The sequence below is a fragment of the Phoca vitulina genome, unplaced genomic scaffold (assembly GCF_004348235.1).
Source record: "Phoca vitulina isolate PV1807 unplaced genomic scaffold, GSC_HSeal_1.0 scaffold23, whole genome shotgun sequence".
Taxonomy (NCBI): Eukaryota; Metazoa; Chordata; class Mammalia; order Carnivora; family Phocidae; genus Phoca; species Phoca vitulina.
The window spans coordinates 20,481,652-20,501,964 of record NW_022589726.1 but is presented as its reverse complement, the minus strand read 5'-3'; the positions used below and the strand labels follow the sequence as shown (position 1 = coordinate 20,501,964).

Here is a 20,313-nt window from a genome sequence, read left to right as displayed (position 1 = left end):
ACTCCCTGCTGAGCATGGAGCCCAATGCAGGGCTCTGTCCTATAACCCCAAGATCACAACCTGAGCTGAAAACAAGAGTCCAACACTTAACTGACTGAGCCACCCAGACGCCCCTATACAATGCTTTTTTAGACAATAAACTTCAGGAAGTTATTTTCTTATTCTTACTATCTTATATTTTATAGCATTTCCTAAAATTTTTGATAGATTACTTCCTCCAGGAATATTTTCGTAGGGTCTTTATGATAATCTGCTGAGACCTTGAAGGTCTGAGAATATATTTATTGTACCTTCACTTTTAATTGATAGCTCAGCTGAATATAAAATTTTAGAGTTAAAGTTTCTGTTTTTAGGGATGCTTGGGTGGCTCAGTTGGTTAAGTGTCTGCCTTTGGCTCAGGTCATGATCCCAGAGTCCTGGGATTGAGTCCTGCATCAGGCTCCTTGCTCAGCAGGGAGCCTGCTTGTCGCTCTGCCTGCCACTCCCCCTGCTTGTCCTCTCAGTCTCTCTCTCTCTTTCTCTCTCTCTCTCTCTCTCGGACAGATAAATAAATAAATACAATCTTTAAAAAATTTGTTTTTAATATTTTGAAAATATTTCTTCATTGCTTTCCTGCTCCTAATGTTGCTCTTGAGAAGTCTGACACATTCTGATTGATTTTCTTTATTGGTGAGCTGCTCTTCTTAGAAAGGTTTTAGAATTTTCTCTTTGCCTTTGGAGTTCTTAAATTTCATTAAAATATCAGTAAGTATTCATTTTCCCATATCAACCCTATTTATCACCCCGTATACCCTTTCAATATCAATCTTTCTTTGGAAGTCCTCACTTTTTTTCATGTATCATCTTCCCTCCATTTACTTTTTTCTCTCCTGTTAGCACTCCTATTATAGAAATGCTGATATTTCTATGTCTAGCCTCCATATTTCTTAATTTTTATATTTTTCATCTCTAATTCCTTCTCAATGTCTTCTGGAAACATTTCTTGATGTGATCTTGGGCTATGTCCATTTTGCTGTTTATGTCATCTAATGAGTTTATTTCAACAGTGTTTTGAATATTCAGTAATCCTACCTATTTCTTTATTAATTGTGTCTGCTTCATTATCAGTATCCTCTTGAGGGACATTTATTTGGCATGTATTCTATTAATTCTTGTCATCTAGAGTACGTTATTTAGTTTATTGCCTTTCTAATTTTCTAGTTATTTTTCTCTATGAGGTAATTTTCCCTCATGGGTATCAATTATCAGTCATCTTGGTAGGTAATGGATGGAGAAAGGAGTGGGAGGAATCAAAACCTAAGCCTTAGCTGTGCCACCCCTGGTGAGCAGGGTTCCGACTTTGAATATCCTCATTCTCATCAGGATGCTTTGCTCTTTAGTGAACCTCTCTGTATCTTACCATAGGCTTTTTCTTTTCTAAGAATGTATCATCTAGTCCTCTGGATGAAAAGAAGATCTATGGGTTGGGGGAGGTAGGAGGAAGCCCTTTGATGCTTATTGGTTAAGTCAGCATTTACTGTGCTTGTTTTACTCTACATCCCAATAGTGTTCCCCTATGAATCTGCTTTCCGGTAATATGGTAGCGCTGATAGGGAAGGCAGTGATCTGAGTCTGGGCAATGTTGGGGGTAGAGCCCAACTCAAAATTTCTCTGCAAATTCACTCCCCATGTTTGGAGCCTGGCTTTCCTCTGTACAAGGCTACTATTTCCCTTCTTTACCAAATCACAATCACCTTCTGACCCTCCAGGGGTTTCTGCTGGTTTTCTTCTCTCTCTCTCTCTTTTTTAAGATTTTATTTATTTATTTGACAGAAAGATAGAGAGCACAAGTAGGCAGAGTGGTAGGTAGAGGGAGAAGCAGGCTCTCTGCTGAGCAGGGAGACAGATGTGGGGCTTGATTCCAGGACCCTGGGATCATGACCTGAGTCAAAGGCAGCCACTTAGCTGACTGAACCACCCAGGCGCCCCTCTCTCTCTTTTTTTTAATATCCATTCATTTCTTATTTCTGAGGCATCTTTGGGTTTAGGTTCTGGGAGGTAGACTGTGCCACTTTGCCATCATGTCAGTGGCCATATTATGTCCCTTTTATGACAGCCTACCACAGTGTCTGTTGTTTTGTGTTTCTAATAATCTAGAGCAAACGATATTCTTTCTTGAGTGCTCATATTAATAGTCTGGAAATGAAGATGTTTAACCTAAAGAACAATAGGTAGAATGTAAAAGCACAGAATAGGCAAAGCAGTGGGGGTGCCTGGGTGACTCAGTTGGTTAAGCATCTGGCTTCTGACTTTGGCTGGGGTCTTGGTCTTGGGGTCCTGGGATAGAGTCCTGTATCAGGCTCCCTGCTCAGTGAGGAGTCTTCCTCTCCCTCTGCCTTTCTTCCTGCTCATGCCCTCTCTCTCTCAAATAAATAAATAAATAAAATCTTTAAAAAAAAGAAATAGGCAAAGCAATGCATATACATGAAAGAGCAAAATAGGAATTTTACTGCAACACTGAAATTTACTTTCAACATGCTTGTGTTTAATTTTACAGTCACTTGGGAATCTTCTTAAACCTGGAAACAAGACAAGAAAATTAATCTTATTACAAATTGCTCTTAAATACATTTGTTGGAATATAAATGATTCATAGGGAAAATAAGAGTGCCTCCAGAACTCACAAAGTTAAACTAGTAAAATTGATGTGTAATCTCTATTTATAAAAGTCACGTTAATAAGGCAGAATGTCTCCCAGGAAGAGCAGGGCTTGGCAATAGCTTATTATTTATTAGACAGTCTTCTTATACCTAATGTTAGAACATGATCAAATATTGACAATGGTTATTTCTGGGCATGACTTATCTATATTTTTCAAATTTTCTATGATGAACATGCCTTACTTTTGTAATTGGAAAAAAATTAATATTATTTTAATGGAATTTTCATGGGGAAATCACCATATAAGTATACAAACTTATGCAAGGGTATTTGCTGCAGCATTGTTTGTAATGTTGAAAAATATGAAGCTTCTATCAGTAGGACAGTTCAATAAATTGTGATAGAACTATACAATGAATATCATGCAGTCAATAAAAATGATGATGTAAGTCTCTATTACCATAGAAAAATTTTAAAGATGTACTGTCAAGTGAAATACTTAAGCAGGTTAAAAAACATGTTCCATAGGAGCACAGTTTTGCAACCAAAAAGCAAGTGCACAGAAATCTTTTGAAAAATATATGCAAGAAGTTGCTACTCCATCCTAACAACATGTAAAAAGTTGAACAAACTGAAAACTAGCAACTTCTTAGATCCTTCAGAGAAGGGAGGCCACAGGACAAACCATTGCTCCCCAGATTGGAGAGATAGATAGGCGATACAGAGAATCACAGCTTCCTGGAGCAGAAACCCAGGAGTAGACACTTCTGCAGGAACCAGTGCTGGTAGAAAACTTACACTTTTTTTTTTTTTTTTAGATTTTATTTATTTGAGAGAGAGCACAAGCACAGGGAGAGGGAGAGGGAGAAGGAGGCCCCCTGCTGAGCAGGGAACCCAATGGGGGCTCCATCCCAGGACTCTGGGATCATGACCTGAGCCGAAGGCAGATGCTTAACTAACTGAGCCACCCAAGTGCCTTGAAAACTTACACTTTATTTGATGAATTGTGGGAGGCTCAGTAGGAACAAGTCTGAGAGTTTAAAACTCCAGGGGTCCCAGTCAAAGGGATCTCTAGAAACTACCAGGTCCTCACAGTGAAGATTGGAGAAAAATTCCCTCATGTTTCTCTCAGGAGAAGGGGGAAAGTAACCATTTTGAAAAATACCAGACCATACTGTTCTTCTTAAGTTCGCCCTCAAGATAAACTATTTTACCAAAGCCTAACCTATGGGGGTTTCATTAGGGCCTAACTTATTTGGAGGAAGGTAAATACCTCAACTCTAGCCTTTTATGTGAGAGAAGAGAAATACCCAATTCCAGCTTCCTCTAGCCATCCTGTGCCACCAAAGGTGGGAGTGGGGGATATTGAGAAGCACTGGTGAAGTTCACAGACCAGATGCATATGCTCTTCAAAAGACTTGAGACCTTATCATAGGACTATACAATGTTTCCGCTTCTCCTATACCTTACACCACACCATTAAAGGCTTATTTGCCAGAGTTCCTTTCACCTAGTACATCATGTCTGGATTTTAACAAAACTTACAAGCATACCAAAAGGCAGAAAATATAGTTTGAGGAGACTGAACAAGCATTAGAACCAGAGTCAGGTATGGTAGGGATGTTGGAATTATTATATTGGGAATTTAAAATGACTATGATTAATAGGCTTAGGACTTTGATGGAAAAAGTGGACAACATAAAGGAACAGATAATGTAAGCAGAGAGATGGATATTCTAAGAAACAAACAAAAAGAAATGCTAGAGATCAAAAACACTAACAAATGAAGAATGCCTTTGATGGCCTCATTATTAGACTGGCTATGGCTAAGAAAGAATCTCTGAGCTTGAGGATATGGTAATAGAAACTTCCAAAACTGAAAAGCAAAGAAAAAAAAAAAAGGCTGAAGAAAACAAATATCCAAGAACTGCAGAAAATGGAATTATAAAATCTCAATTAAAACTACAAAATACAGAAAAAGTGTGAAAGATAAAAGAACAAGAGCTGTAAATAGAAAACAATAACAAATATGGTAGATATTAATCCAAATATATCAATAATCACCTTAAATGATAATGATCTAAATACACCAATTAAAAGTGATTATCAGAGTGTATCCAAAACTAAGACCTAAATATATGTTGTCTACAAGAAACTGACTTTAAATATAAAGAGGGGTGCCTGGGTGGCTCAGTCATTTAAGTGTCTGACTTTTGTTTTTGGCTCAGGTCATGGTCTTGTGAGTTGTGGGATGGAGCTCAGTGGAGAGTCTGCTTAAAGATTCTCTCCATGCTCAGTGGAGAGTCTCCTTAAAGATTCTTTCCTCTGCCCCGCCCTCCACTCATGTGCTCTTTCTCTCTCTCTCTCTCATAAATAAATAAAATCTTAAAAATAAATAAAGACACATAGAATAAATGGATAGGAAAAAAATACCATGATAACACTAATCAAAAGAAAGGAGTAGTTATATTGATTTCAGACAGAGTAGACTTCAGAGCAGGGAAAGTTATCAGGGATAAAGAGGGATATCTAATAATGATAAAGGGGTCAATACTCCAAGATGACATAATAATCAATGTTTTGTCTAACGATAGAGCATCAAACTACAGGAGGCAAAAACTGATAGATAACTGCAAGGAGAAACAGGTGAATCCTCTGTTGTAGTTGGAGACTTTAACACTCTATAGGAAGTGGACAGATATAGCAGGCAGAAAATTATTAAGGATATAGTTGAACTCAACAGCACCATCAGTCAACTGGATATAATTGACATCTCTGGACTACTTTATCCAACAATAGCAGGTTACAGGGGCGCCTGGGTGGCTCAGTCGGTTAAGCGTCTGCCTTCAACTCAGGTCATGATCCTGGGGTCCTGGGATTGAGTCCTGCATGGGGCTCCTTGCTCAGCAGGGAGCCTGTTTCTCCCTCTGCTTCTCTCTCTCTATCTCTCATAAATAAATAAATAAAATCTTTAAAAAAATAAAAAATCTTTAAAAAAAAATAGCAGGTTACACATTCTTTTCAAGCTCACATGACTATAGGTAGCCCTGGTGTATTGTAATCACCTGCTAATCACTGTAATCCCTGACTAGGAATGGTTGCAAATAAGGCCATTTATTGCTCACTTAACAAAAGCCCAGAGGCAGGTGTACTCAGGGTTGTTCTAGCAACTTGATGTGGATCAAGGGCAGGGTTTTATTTATTTTCCTGCTCCGTATTCCTGGTGTATTGTCTTATTATCCTGTGGTTATCACCTCAGGATTACCAAAGATTGCAGTAGCTCCAAGCATTAATTCCAGGCAGGAAGAGAAATTTTAGTTCCAGTCACCTCTGTTGGAAATAGGAAGAAGGGGAACTGAGCAGTAGGGGGAGGTATTGTTTATTTTAGTTTTGTTTTTGTTTTTGTTTTAGGAGATAAAGTAAACGAAGCAATGTGCTATTGGCCCTGGATCTTTACACATATTTTTTCCTTCTGCCTGGCATCTATGATCTCCTAAACCCTTCCCACATATTGTATCTCAGTGCCTAGTTGTAGTACCTGCTACATACTAAGTAGTCAGTAAATATTTTTGAAAGGAAAGCAGGCAGAGCAAAAGTAGAGTCAGTTCAACACAACTAATCTCTCTAAAACATATTGTCTAAAATCAGGGCAGGTGAGTAATGAGGCAATCACAATATAGAATGGTAAGTGCTAGGATACTGTTAATTACAAGATACTGTGGGAGCACATAGGAAGAGTTAGAGAAGACAGTTCAGAAGGAATAACTGAGATCTAGAGGATGGTAGAAATAACTAAATCCAGACGGAAAGAAAGTCTCTTGGTTTATACTTTAACTTCCACAAAGTAAAACAAATATAATCCTTTTTGAGGGAGGAAACCTTGAAGAGATTCTAGTGGGGAAAAAAAGGGGAGGATGGCAAATAGTAATTGATCATATAGTGCCCATTATTACTAATTTAAGATGTCTTAAAACTGCATATTTTTAGTGAAAAAATAGCAAAAATCCAAGACTTCAGTTCTCCTATTTCCTATAATGTCTTAATTTTTTCACTGTTTTTACCATCTCCTATTCTGAAAGTTTTCAGGCATCTAACTATACAAGTTGGAAACTCCTAATACATATTTTGTATGTAGTAGCACATGAAAACGTTTTAACAAGCACAATGGAAAGGTTGCCAGATTAAATACAGGATGCCTGGTTAAATTAAAATTGAATAAACAAGTAAGTTTTTAGTATAAGTATAAAATTGCATGGACCATACTTATACTAAATCACTTCTGTTTTTTTAAAAAATATATTTTATTTATTTGAGAGAGAGAGAGAGCACGTGCACATGTGCATGAGTTGGGGGAGGGGCAGAGGGACAAGCAGACTCCCTGCCAAGCGGGGACCCCAACACAGGGATTGATCCCAGGACCCTGAAATCATGACCTGAGCTGAAGTTAGACACTTAACTGACTGAGCCACCCAGGCGCCCCTAAATCATTTTTGTTTATCTGCAATTCAGATTTACCTGGGTGTCCTATATTTTTATTTGCTAAATCTGGAAACCCTAACAATAGATACCAGATTTCAAAGAGGAGTGCTAAACTGGGATTTACAAAGTAACTGACTCTTTTTTTTTTAAGATTTTATTTATTTATTTGACAGAGAGATAGAGAAAGTACAAGTGGGGAAGAGAGGGAGAAGCAGGCTCCCTGCAAGCAGGGAGCCCAATGCGGGGCTCGATCCCAGGACCCTGGGATCATGACCTGAGTCGAAGGCAGTTGCTTAACGGACTGATCCACCCAGGTGCCCCCAAAGTAATTGACTCTTAATCTTTTAACTCATTCTCAGAGTATGAAATGGTCAAGGAGAAGATTTTGAGAGCACTCCTATCCTTTCTCTACTCTAAGAATTTACCACAGGCCCCTGCACTTTGGAGGCCCATAAAATGGGGCCTGATTCAATCCCTAAAAAAGGCTAAGGCAGTGACTGATTGGCTAGCTGCACTAACAGTAGAAGCAAAGAAGAGGCTGCTGCTGCATTGGGATAAGCTTTCGACCTCAGAGTTTACCGGGACAAAGTAAGCTCCACTGTTTCCTGTAGACTAGATGTGGGCCATATATACATCTACCCAAGAAAGATGGCATAGGGTTGTCATGGATTCTGTCCAGGAGGGCTGCATAAATATGCAAACACATCTCAGCAGACTCAGCAGAGAATAGCTGGAGGTATCACAAATGTCAACAACCAGTTGGAATAGAAAAATATATATATGTATGTATATATTTATTTATTTATTTATTTATTTTAGAGAGAGAGTGCAACTGGGGGAGGAGGAGAGGGAAAGGAGAAAGAAGCATGGAGCCTGATGTGGGGCTCGATCTCACAACTCTGAGATCATGACCTGAACTGAAATCAAGAATCAGATGCTTGACTGAGCCACCCAGATGCCCCAGAATAGAAATATATTTGACGATATCAAGAAATCTGCAGATAAGAGATCTCCAGTGATGGCAATCTCCAAGGAACTGACCAAAGTACCTCATGAAAGAGTCAGCTTTAGAAATCTGCCACATTCAGGAAGCACTGATGTTAGAAAACACAACAGTAATAGTCAATAAGAACTTTCCATTTCTCTCTCTTCTCCAGAGCTCTAATCCCTAAAGGGTCCCATAGTAGCAAGCTAGAAAAGTAGGAACAGAAGCAGTAGGCCAGAAAAAAGAAGCTGTTCATATCCTCCTTCTCTGACTATAAGTTTTAATAGTCTTAGCTGGAAGATAGAAGCCTCAACTTTAAAACAAAACAAAGGTTTACTTATACATGGTTCTGGACATTTTACTAACCAGATAAACATATTACTGTGAAGTTGTCAGAAATGTCACAGAACCACCTAGGTTTTCATCCAGAGGTAGGGCAAGAACTAGCCCCGCTGAATAAATGTAGAGATGAAACGTCACTTTGGAAAATAGCTTGGCAATTTCTTATAAAAGTTAAACATAACACTTATCTAACCCATCAATCTCACTCCTGGGTGTTTATCTAAGAGAAGTGAAAACTTACATTCACCCCAAAACCTGTTTATATGGTGCCTGGCTGGCTCAGTCAGTTAAGCATCTGCCTTTGGCTCAGGTCACGATCTCAGGGTCCTGGGATCAAGCCCCACATTGGGCTGCCTGCTCATCAGGGAGCCTGCTTTTCCCTCTCCCTGTGCCTGCCGCTCCCCCTGCTTGTGCTCTCTCCCTCGCTTGCTCTCTCAAATAAATAAATAAAATCTTAAAAAAAAAAAAACGTGGAATTTTTATAGCAGTTTTATTTATAATTGCCCAACCCTGAAAACAACTCAAATGTCTTTCACTTGGTAAATGGATGAAAATATGTGGTACAGCCATACAATGGAATAATACCAGTCACTAAATAAAAAGGAATGAATTAGTGATACATATATAGCTGAATCTCATAGGAGTTACACTAAGTGAAAAAAGCCAGATTTGAAAGGTTACATACTGTATACTTCTATTTATATGGCATCTGGAAAAGGTAATGTCTAACTTCACACCAAGCACCTGCTTTTGGTCACTCCCTGGTGCTATAAGATAAGGTCAAGTTAGGGAAACAGAAGGTATATGACCAAAGGCCCCATTACCAAAGTGCTCCCATCCCTTTACTTACTGTGATTTAATGGATGCAAGAGATTTTCTGAAGATAGACTGAACATCTAACTGGAGTAGCATAGGAATATCTGGGTACCCACCCAACTGGGCCCAGAGCGAATTTATTGATGTCTTCTCTGTTATTGGGTAGCTTGAAGTTGACAGATCAGCATTCCAGATAGCTCCCATTTGGTCTTCTTGTCTAGAGAATCAGAGACACTAATTGAAAGTGCCAAACTCTCCTGAACTCCATATCCAATTAAAATGTATGAATCTTATTTTCCCCTTTGCTCTTCCCCACTATCTTGTCCTATAATGTCCTCTCTGGCACTGAAGAACATTAGCTATGCCCCCTTTGACTGAGAGATGGATTAAAATAGCAGAATTTGCTGAAAAAAATTTTTTTCTTCCCTGAAAGCTGCATTTTCATGACTTCACCTAGTAATCTATTTTAAAACTATCTTCTTAGCTTCATGGAATATATAGACCATATCCAGACTGTTTTTTTTCCCAGAAATGTTCTTTTCCCCTTCCTTCCCAAAGCTCCTACCTTCTTTTTTTTAAAAAAGGAAAAAAGTAATGTTTCTAAGTTTCTTCATTCTGTTAAAATAACTTGTTTCATGGTAGGGAAAATCAGTTTCATTTTTTTTTTTTACAAGACCAGGTTTATTTTTTAATTTATTTAATTTTTTTGAAGTTGAACTAATTTATTAAGTGAGCAAAAGTAAAACAATTCAAATTCAAATAGAATATAACATATTAATAAATGTTCCACAAATCTATAAATGTATGTCCTCATATGATTAATGAAATTAATCTTTCATCTGGAAAAATCTATTGACACTAGTTATGATTCAGTTAGATATAAGTTCAAAAGTATGATAAAAGAATTCTAACACTTTATTCAAAAAGTTCTGCCTGGTCCAACCATTTATTTGAAGTCTTTAGCATTCACAATTAATGACATGGAAAAATAGATACCTAGGTGAATCTTTGGGGTAAGCCCATGCATGTGAGATGAGGCACCCAAGACACATTATAAGAGATCAGTTTATCTCCCTCCAGGACCATAATTGTCATGTCACCTGTAGAAACAAGAGAGCCCCTGTCTTGGGAATGTTACAAAGGGGAGCCACTAAAGGGAAAACTGGACTTACATCATTCCTGGAAAAGAGCAGACAAGGAGCAGACCAGCATCATTTCTTTTTTTAAAGGAACTCAAAATTAGATGTTAAATATTTATGTAGAAATATACATAAAGAAGCTTCTTGTTAAATTGACTAAGAAAATCTATGCTACCTTAGACTCTCTACTGCACCATATCATAATTGTGGGGAAGGGGAAACTCTTGGGCAGGAAAAAACCAGTATTAGGTCCAACATATCATCCAAAGAAGGTTTAATGTCAGTCTTTTTCAAGCACATACCGAAATTTCTTCAATGTGTCAGACTTTCCATCGTCTTCTATTAGCAGCTGTTGGACAAATTTGGTAGAGGCAGGTATCTGCTTTTTATCGATGATCAAAGGGATAGGTTGACTAAGATTCAATTTATACATCCCTTGAAGCTAAAAATAAATAAATCAGAAAAGGAAACCATGGGGAAAAAAAGGTCAGAGTCTTTAGGAAGATCTGAGCTGGCCCTAGCTAAACTATGACTCTATTTTCCATGGACTTGCAAATCCTTTTTCTCCATCCTCTTTCTCTCTTCCTCCAATCACACTTCCACTTCCAACACACAATTTCAGAGGTGCCACTATGTTATATAAAAACATTGGTCCTGGGGAGCCTCGGTGGCACAGTCGGTTAAGCATCTGACTCTTGGTTTTGGCTCAGGTCATGATCTCAGTGTTGTGGGATCAAGCCCCGGGTAGGGCCCTGCACTCAGCGTGGAGTCTGCTTAAGATGTGGAGTCTGCTTAAGACGCCCTCTCCCTCTGCCCCTCTCCCCCACACTCTCCTGCTTGCTCTCTCTCTCTCAAATAAATAAATAAATCTTTTAAAAAAAACAGAAAAACCCATTGGTCTTGCATAAGCTGTAGTTCTAGTCCTCTCATTTCCTAGCTGTGTGACTTTGGGTTAGTTGCTAATTTTATCTGCACCTTTCTCCTCATTTCTTTTTTTTATATAAAGATTTTATTTATTTAACAGAGAGAGACACAGCGAGAGAGGGAACACAAGCAGGGGGAGTGGGAGAGAGAGAAGCAGGCTTCCCGCTGAGCAGAGAGCCCGATGTGGGGCTCGATCAGTGGGATCAGGACCCTGGGATCATGACCCGAGCCGAAGGCAGATGCCCAACGACTGAGCCACCCAGGCGCCCCTCTCCTCATTTCTAAAACAAGGATAATAACACATGGTTGTTGTGAGTGTTGGATAAGATAATATATATGGAAGCACCTTATAAATTGTGAAGCACTATGCAAATCTAATGATAGCTAACACTTACTGAATACATGCTGAATGTTACATGCTTTTTATATATTAATTCATTTGGTATTTACAACAATCTTAAGAGGTGGGTACTGTTATTATCCTCATCTTACATTTGGAGATCTGAAGCTCAGAAAATTTAGACCTTGCCCAAGGTCTCTTAGCTAATATGTGGCAAAGCTGATTTGAACCCACACAATCTGGTAGGAGAACCAACCTCTTGACCAGTGTAAGGTATTTATTTATTTCTACCCTCTTCTCCCTTTTGCTTTTTCCTCTCCCTTCTTATGCCTTGATAACCACTTCATCATCTAGATTGTGGATCCTCTGAGCCCAGACCTTTATTCATCCTCTGAAATGTCCTAGATATGAGATTCCTGTTAGTTCATGACACTGCCAACTCAGCTTGCTTTATTCCACATACATTGGCCATATTTTCCAAACCAAAACCTCAAAAATATCCCTTTTTTTGGTCAAAGAGCTTTAATATTTGAAATATAACTGTTGTGGAAAATTCAGAATATGTCTGATTTGGATCAGCTATGATAAATCTCTTTGTACCTTCTAAAGCTTCAAGTAATTTTATAAATTAATTTAGTGAAAGAAAAGGATATATAGATATAAAATATTCCTAGAACACCAAGAGTGTTCTAGAACTCCATGCTGGAGCATGTAATGGGAGCATGTAATCCCAGAGCAAAGAACTCTAATCTCAGCTTTATAAGTTTTTGGAAGGTCACTCTCACTCCCAAAAGCATACTAATGGTTATCTCAGACAAGCTCTGGGACATAATGAGTGGATGTCAGAGTTTAACAGGATCTTCCATGCCTGGTGCTATGTAAGCAAGTTAAATAAACTTTTAACTCCTTTATTGTAAACTCATTCTATTAAATTTTGCTTTCTGATGGTTTGTTTGTTTTTTTAAGATTTTTATTTATTTATTTGACAGAGAGAGAGACAGCGAGAGAGGGAACACAAGCAGGGAGAGTGCGAGAGGGAGAAGCAGGCTTCCCACTGAGCAGTGAGCCTGATGCGGGGCTCAATCTCAGGGCCCTGGGATTATGACCTGAGCCAAAGGCAGACACTTAACGACTGAGCCACCCAGGTGCCCCGGGTTTTCTGTTTTTTTTAAGATTTTATTTCTTAGTAATCGCCAGACCCAACATGGGGCTTGAACCCACAAGCCTAAGATCAAGAGTCGCATCCTCCACTGACTGAGACAGCCAGGTACCCCACTTTCTGATAGTTTTGAGGAGAGAAGTAACCATCATGAATCAGTTGGAGAGTGGTGACTTCAAGATGTTTCATATCTAGAGGCTGGTAGATGCGAGTTGACTAGGAAGGAGTCAACTCCTTTGGAGACTTTATGGAAGTCTCCCCTATTCTAATCTTTTCCCATCCCAGCCAGTATCTCTGTTGTCAAGTTAGGAGTTTTCACTGAGGTCATGGTGTACTGGCTTGAGTGGTGAACTCCTCAAAAGATATGTTTCCCAGAATCTATGAATATGATCTTATTTGGGGAAAGGGTCTTTATAGATGTAATTAAGGATCTCAAGATGAGATCATCCTGGATTAACCAGGTGGGTCCTATATCCAATGACATATAGCTTTATAAGAGACAGAAGAGAAGACATAAGACACACGGGGAAGAAGGCCAGGGGAAGGACAGAGGCAAAGGTCGGAGTTATGCAGCTACAAGCCAAGGAATGCCAAGGATTGTCGGCAGCTACCAGAGTCCAGGAGAGAGGCATGAAACAAATTTCTCCTTCAGAGCTTCCAGGAGGAAACAACCCTGCCAACACCTTGATTTCATGAACAGGCCTCCAGAACTGCAAGAGAATATATTTGTGTTGTCTTAAGCCATCAGGTTTGTGGTAATTTGTTACAGCAGCCCTAGGAGACTAATAAAAATGGTAGCTCCAGGTAAATGTTATTTTCCAAGCTTACCACTTTCATTTTTCTTACAACACACTGGGGAGGGACAATAGAAAACAAGTTACCTGGCTAAATAAGAACATCATTTTCCCCAGGCACTGATTCCGTTTCTGCTCTAAAGACTTCTGCTTGTTGGTCCAGACCTGCATCATCTTTTTCTGGTAGTCATCAATTCTGCTCAGCATTATGAAGAGGTTCTGGGTCTCATAACCTTTCCCAGTGTTTTGGATGGCTTGTAATCGTCTGATTATGTTGTTTCTTGAAAAAAATTAACAAGAATGAGATTGATATAACGACTGACCCTAACTCAGCAAACCTGGGCCTAGTTACTTTCAGTTCTCATCCTTAGCAAGTAGAGTGGGATGTGATAGGGGTGGGAGGCTTGCTTAATGAGGCCTTAATCTAGTTTCTTATATGACTAAACTTTCAAAAATCTTTATGACTGTCAAGTTTTCATTAATGTTAGAGTTTTTTAGTGTTATAATAGTGTTGCTTATTATTTTAATAGTTTTATATTTTAATAGATTTATTGATATAAGTCTATTTAATATATACTTTAATATTAAAATTTTGGTATTGATATGTATAAGACATATAGAAAGCATTTAATACAATTGTGAAAAAGGCATTGTCCTTGCCTTCAAAGCACTTACAAGCCAGAATAGGAGACTAATAAATTAACTATGCCAAAGAGAATGAAATAAATGCTAAATAGAAATTAAATTAAATTAAATAGAAAAGAAATTAAACATGCTGTTGGAGCAAAAAGAGCATAATTCATACTAACAAGAGGAAGAAAGAAGGCCTCATAGGAAGATGTTGCATAGGATCTTGAGGAACAATCATAAAATATACTCTCTCTCTTTACAATAATATATACCACCACGTTTAAGCCTTCTGAACAGATAGTGTTTTGCCATCTCTGTTCTACAGAAGAGGAAAAGGAATATGAGCAAAGTTAAGTAATTTTCTGAAGTTACATAATTAATAAATATCAGATTTTGAAGCAAACCCAAATCTTCTCTATTTCTACAATACCAGCATTTCTCAAAATGTGGACCCTGATCACCTGGACTGAATCATCTGGGCAGGGGTGATGGGGTGGTGATGGTGCTTACTGAAAATGCGGATTCCAGTGAAAGTACAACTTTCTCAGAAAGAAGAATATAAATCTCAGTGGCTAACAACAAAATTTTACTTGTTGCTCGTACTACAAATCCATCATGGTTCATCAGGGAGTGAGCTTCATTGTATACTCTGAAGGACACAGGCTATCTGAACAGCCATCACCTTGAACAATGTGGGTTATGTCAGAGGAAAAGGAGACTCTGGAGGGTCTCAAACTAACAATGACAAGCTCAACGCAGAAATGACATATATCAATTCTGCTTACATTTCATTGAAAAGTCCTGGCAAATAGCACTAATTACTATCACAAAGATTCCACATCATAATAATAAAACTACAATGAATAATAAAAAATAGAAATGACTCATCTCTATGCAATCAACAAAAAATAATGGAAAGTCTATATATGGACCTAAATGATACAAGAATTACGATGAAGGTACATTCAAACCATAGGGGAAAAGGTAGATTATTTTGTAAGTAGTGATGGGGCAACTGGGTAGCCATGTGGAAAAAAGTCACATCCATATCTCTCAACAGGAAGTTGTGAATCAGAGACTTAAATGTAAAACAAAAAAACCAATAACCAACCATAAAAGTACCAAAAGAAACCTAGAAAGAATTTTTTATATTTCTCAGAGTGGAGAGGGCCTTTCTAAATAAGGTACAAAATATTATTAAAAATAATGAACCTGGGGAGCTTAGCTGGCTCGTTGGTAGAGTATGTGACTCTCAATCTCAGGACTGTGAGTTTAAGCCCCACATTGGGCATGGAGCCCACTTAAAAAAATTAACAAACCCCAAAACAAATAATCTCATTAAAAAATGGGCAGAAGATATGAATAGACATTTTTCCAAAGACCTCCATATGGCTAACAGACACAGGACAAGATGCTCAACGTCACTCATCATCAGGGAAATACAAATCAAAACTACAATTAGTTATCATCTTCACCCGCCAGAATGGCTAAAATGAACAATTCAGGAAACAATAGATGCTAGTGAGGATGCGGAGAAAGGGAAACCTTCTTGCACTCTTCGTGGGAATGCAAACTGGTGCAGCCACTCTGGAAAACAGTATAGAAGTTCCTCAAAAAGTTTAGAACTACCCTACAACCCAGCAATTGCACTACTAGGCACTTACCCAAAGGATAAAAAATAGTGATTCAAAGGGGCACATGCCATGTTTATTGCAGCATTATCACAATAGCCAAATTATGGAAAGAGCCCAAATGTCCATCAACTGATGAATGGATAAAGAAGATGTGGGGTGTGTGTGTGTGTGTGTGTGTGTGTGTGTGTGTGTAATGGAATATTACCCAGCCATCAAAAAGGATGAAATCTGGTCATTTGCAACTATGTGGATGGAACTAGAGTGTGTTATGCTAAGCAAAATAAGTCAGGCAGAGAAAGACAAATACCATAAGATTTTACTCATATGCGGAATTTAAGAAACAAAACAGATGAACATAGGGGAAGGGAAGGAAAAATAAGATACAGAGAGGGAGGCAAACCATGAGAGACACTTAAATATAGGGAATAAACTGAGGGGAGTTGGGTGGGGAGCATGGGGTAATTGGGTGATGGGCATTAATGAGAACACTTGATATAATGAGCACTGGGTGTTGTATGCAACTGATGAATGACTAAATTCTACCCTTAAACTAATACTACACTATATGTGAACTAACTTGAATTTAAATAAAATTTTGAAAGAATGAATAATAAATAAATAAATGTTTTGATTATATCTTGAATAAGTCTGTTTTTGTACCTTGTTCTGATCCTTAGTTCCCAAATTAATTCAGTCCTCAAAAATGTAAATTTCATGAGAACCCTAATACAATACTTGCCACATTCAATAAATGTTTGTTGAATAAATGATATAAGTTGTTCTTATAATTAATGGTATATAAATAATAATAAATAATATTAATGATAACCTTTTCTAGTATAGGTTTCGTTTGGCATCTTACAATTTTAGGTAAAAGATATCCCCCAAATAATAGGTTGGTAACCTCAAACATAAGTGCTAAGGGTAGCAGGACAATTGTCACTTTCCCTATTTCTGCAATTTTTAAAAATCAAGACCAGGACCTATTTCCTCCATGTCAGTTTAGCAGCGAAGTTGCCATGGCAACATCTTGTATATAACCTGCCATCTCCCATTTTAAGAATCATACATCTTGTGGTGAACCCAAGAAGATGAAAGAAATTTAGAATACTTAGAAATTTTTCAAAAACTAATTATGTACTATACAGTGACTAACTGAACATAATAAAAAAAGGAAAAAGAAACAGCTAAAAAAAAGAATACTTAGAAGTTTAGAATAATTGGAGGGTGCCTGGGTGGCTCAGTTGGTTAAGCGACTGCCTTCGGCTCAGGTCATGATCCTGGAGTCCCGGGATCAAGTCCCGCATCGGGCTCCCTGCTCAGCAGGAAGTCTGCTTCTCCCTCTGACCCTCCCCCCTCTCATGCTCTCTCTCTCTCTATCTCATTCTCTCTCAAATAAATAAATAAAATCTTAAAAAAAAAAAAAAGAAGTTTAGAATAATTGGAAGCAAGCTTTTAAAGTTGATACTTTGGAGATCAACCATGATCCACAAAATATATCTTAGCTAGAGATATAAATGGATGAAATAGATCATGTTATATGACATTTTTTATTTCTGAAAAAGTTTATCTCCTTTTGGTATCTTAAATAGGCTTCATACCACAGACCTTCTATAAGATAATATTCTAGAACATCTAATATGACAGATATGTATATACTTATGGGACAATGAAGAGAGGATATTTGAAATCAGGACTAAACCAGAAAACTGACATTCAATATTTACATCTACCTTGCACGCTGGATCAGCCTGTAAGCAATGTACTTGCGGAATAGGTATCCCAGCCGAACTGTGTCCATATGAAGTGTCTCAATTATGAGATTCCTGGCTGTTGTGTGTAGCTGTGAAGGCAATCCAGAAGATTTTGTGGCCTGATTTAAGAGTATCAGGTTCTTTCTCTGAGCTTCCACATCAACAAAATACCTCTGCTCTTTGAGCTCTTGGGGAGAGGAAGGCGACACCATCATCTTAGGTTTCTTGGTAACTGAATCTGAAGTCAGTATCCAGGACTTGTCTATAGGGGGGAACTGGGTTTTCCGGTCCCATTCAGAAGATGAAATTTGTGACGTTTTGGGTAGTTTAGTAGTAAGAGGCTTCATGAGAGGGGGAAGGGCCCTCCCACCAATGTAAGGGGTTTGTGATACTGGTGTCCTGTAATCGGTGAGATAGGACTGAAATGTTCTAAATTGTTCCATGGCAATAGGATCATGGCGTGTCTGGATTTCTTCAGAAGTGTCAGAGACCTCTGATATTTGGAAGTCCTTTGCAGTAAAAGGGACTGATTTAGGTTTCAGAGAAGAAATAATTGCCAATCTTTCCTTACTTTTCTTAGATATAGAAGAGTACATATCTTTCTGGGGCTTCCCAGGGGTTGGGGAGGTCCATAGTGTTGGAGGATGCCCAGGGGTGGGAGGGATCCACAGTGGGGAAGTGTGATGCTGCCCAAGAGTAGAAGGAACTTGTAGATAGAGAGATTGCTCATAGGTAGGAGGGGGCTGGAATACCTGGGGCTGCTCAGAGAGTGTTAAGGGTCTAGGTTCCAGGATAGAAGAGGTCCCAGAAACCAAGGGCTTCCTAGGGGAAAGAGGAGCCAAGAGACTGGGAATCTGTGCAGAGGAGAGTGGGACTCCAGATATAAGGGGCTGCCTGGGGGCAAGGGGGGCCTCTGATATCAGAGGTAGCTGAGGGGTCCAAGAGTCTCTTAAGAACTTTCTAGAACTAAGAAGGGTCTCCAGTGCAAGCTTCCCAGGGGATAGAAGGACCTCTGGTGCTACAAACTGAACAGAGGTGGATTGACCTTCAGAAACCAGGGTCTGTTTAGAGGAAGGAAAAGTCTGTGGTGCCAAGAGCTTCCCAGGGTCAGAAAGAATTCTCATTCCTAGCAATTTCCCAGGGTCTTGGGAAAGAGGAGACCCTGATATCTGCAAAGGAGTAGAAGAGACCTCAAATACAGAGGACTTCTCAGCAATAGGAGCAGATGCTGGGGCTTGCCTAGGGCTTGATGTAATGGATTTCCCAGGGAGGACAGAAGCCTTCAATCTTTGAAATGATCTAAGACTGGAAGGGGCCAATGTGGGGAACTGCTTAGAAATGTGAGGAGCACCTATAATGGATTTATCAGTAACAGGAATGATCCCAACTTTCAGGGGGGTACGTTCTAGAGGAGGATGGGCCCCAAGTGGTGAGGGCTGTTCACTTGATTGTTGGTCCTCCTCAGACATGAGAGTAATACCCATGGGATGGGATTGTCCTGGGATGAAGGGGGCTCCCAAAGTTTGTACTTGTTCAAGGCGAGATTCTATAGAATGGAATTTATCTGAGGTGAGAGGGACTCCAAATTTCCAGAAGTGTTCTGGAGAGAAAGAAACCCCTAATGCTTGAGCCTGTTCTAAGGAGAGAGGGGCACCTAAAGCTTGGGTCTGTTCAGGGGTAAGAGTGACAGCTGACAACCAGGCACTTTCTGGAGTAATAGGAACCCCCAATTCCCAGGCCTGTGCAACAGTGAGAGGAGACCCCCGTGCCTGAACTTTCCCAGGGGTGAGTGTGAAACCCAAGCTCTGGCATTTCTCAGGGGTGAGGGTGACCACCAATGCTTTGAACTGCTCAGGGGTAAGAGTGATGCCATGTGCCTGGATCTGCTCAGGGGTGAGAGTGATCCCTAGTGCCTGAGCCTGCTGAGGGGTGAGAGTGAGCCCGAGTGCCTGGGCCTGCTGAGGGGTGAGAGTGATCCCTTGTGCCTGAGCCTGCTGAGGGGTGAAAGTGATCCCCTGTGCCTGGGCCTGCTGAGGTGTGAGAGTGATCCCCTGTGCCTGAGCCTGCTGAGGGGTGAGAGTGACCCCCTGTACCTGAGCTTGCTGAGGGGTGAGAGTGATCCCTAGTGCCTGGGCCTGCTGAGGGGTGAGAGTGATCCCCTGGGCCTGAGCCTGCTCAGGGGTGAGAGTCATCCCCAGTGCCTGGGCCTGCTGAGGGGTGAGAGTGATCCCCAGTGCCTGAGCCTGCTGAGGGCTGAGAGTGATCCCCAGTGCCTGGACTTGCTGAGGGGTGAGAGTGATCCCCAGTGCCTGGGCCTGCTGAGGGCTGAGAGTGATCCCCAGTGCCTGGGCCTGCTCAGGGGTGAGAGTCATCCCCAGTGCCTCGGCCTGCTCAGGGGTGAGAGTCATCCCCAGTGCCTCGGCCTGCTGAGGGGTGAGAGTCATCCCCTGCACCTGAGCTTGCTGAGGGGTGAGAGTGATCCCGAGTGCCTGGGCCTGCTGAGGGGTGAGAGTGATCCCCTGTGCCTGAGCCTGCTGAGGGGTGAGAGTGATCCCCTGTGCCTGAGCCTGCTGAGGGCTGAGAGTGATCCCCAGTGCCTGGGCCTGCTCAGGGGTGAGAGTGATCCCCAGTGCCTGGACCTGCTCAGGGGTGAGAGTCATCCCCAGTGCCTGGGCCT

The 20,313-nt window shown here is 40.1% G+C and overlaps 1 protein-coding gene across 1 annotated transcript in view; it reads right to left on the bottom strand.

Annotated features, from left to right (window-relative positions):
* Positions 1 to 2,536: 2,536 nt before the first annotated feature.
* The window catches only part of FAM186A (family with sequence similarity 186 member A), a 76,420-nt gene continuing 58,643 nt past the window's right edge, over positions 2,537 to 20,313 (bottom strand). Inside the window, exons 6-12 of the mRNA XM_032421095.1 lie at positions 19,550 to 20,311; positions 19,159 to 19,375; positions 17,616 to 18,945; positions 13,706 to 13,898; positions 10,704 to 10,843; positions 9,297 to 9,479; positions 2,537 to 2,558 (exon numbers count right to left, since the gene is read on the bottom strand). Coding sequence (XP_032276986.1) covers positions 2,537 to 2,558; positions 9,297 to 9,479; positions 10,704 to 10,843; positions 13,706 to 13,898; positions 17,616 to 18,945; positions 19,159 to 19,375; positions 19,550 to 20,311 — 2,847 coding nt within the window. The remainder of the gene's footprint in view (positions 2,559 to 9,296; positions 9,480 to 10,703; positions 10,844 to 13,705; positions 13,899 to 17,615; positions 18,946 to 19,158; positions 19,376 to 19,549; positions 20,312 to 20,313) is intronic.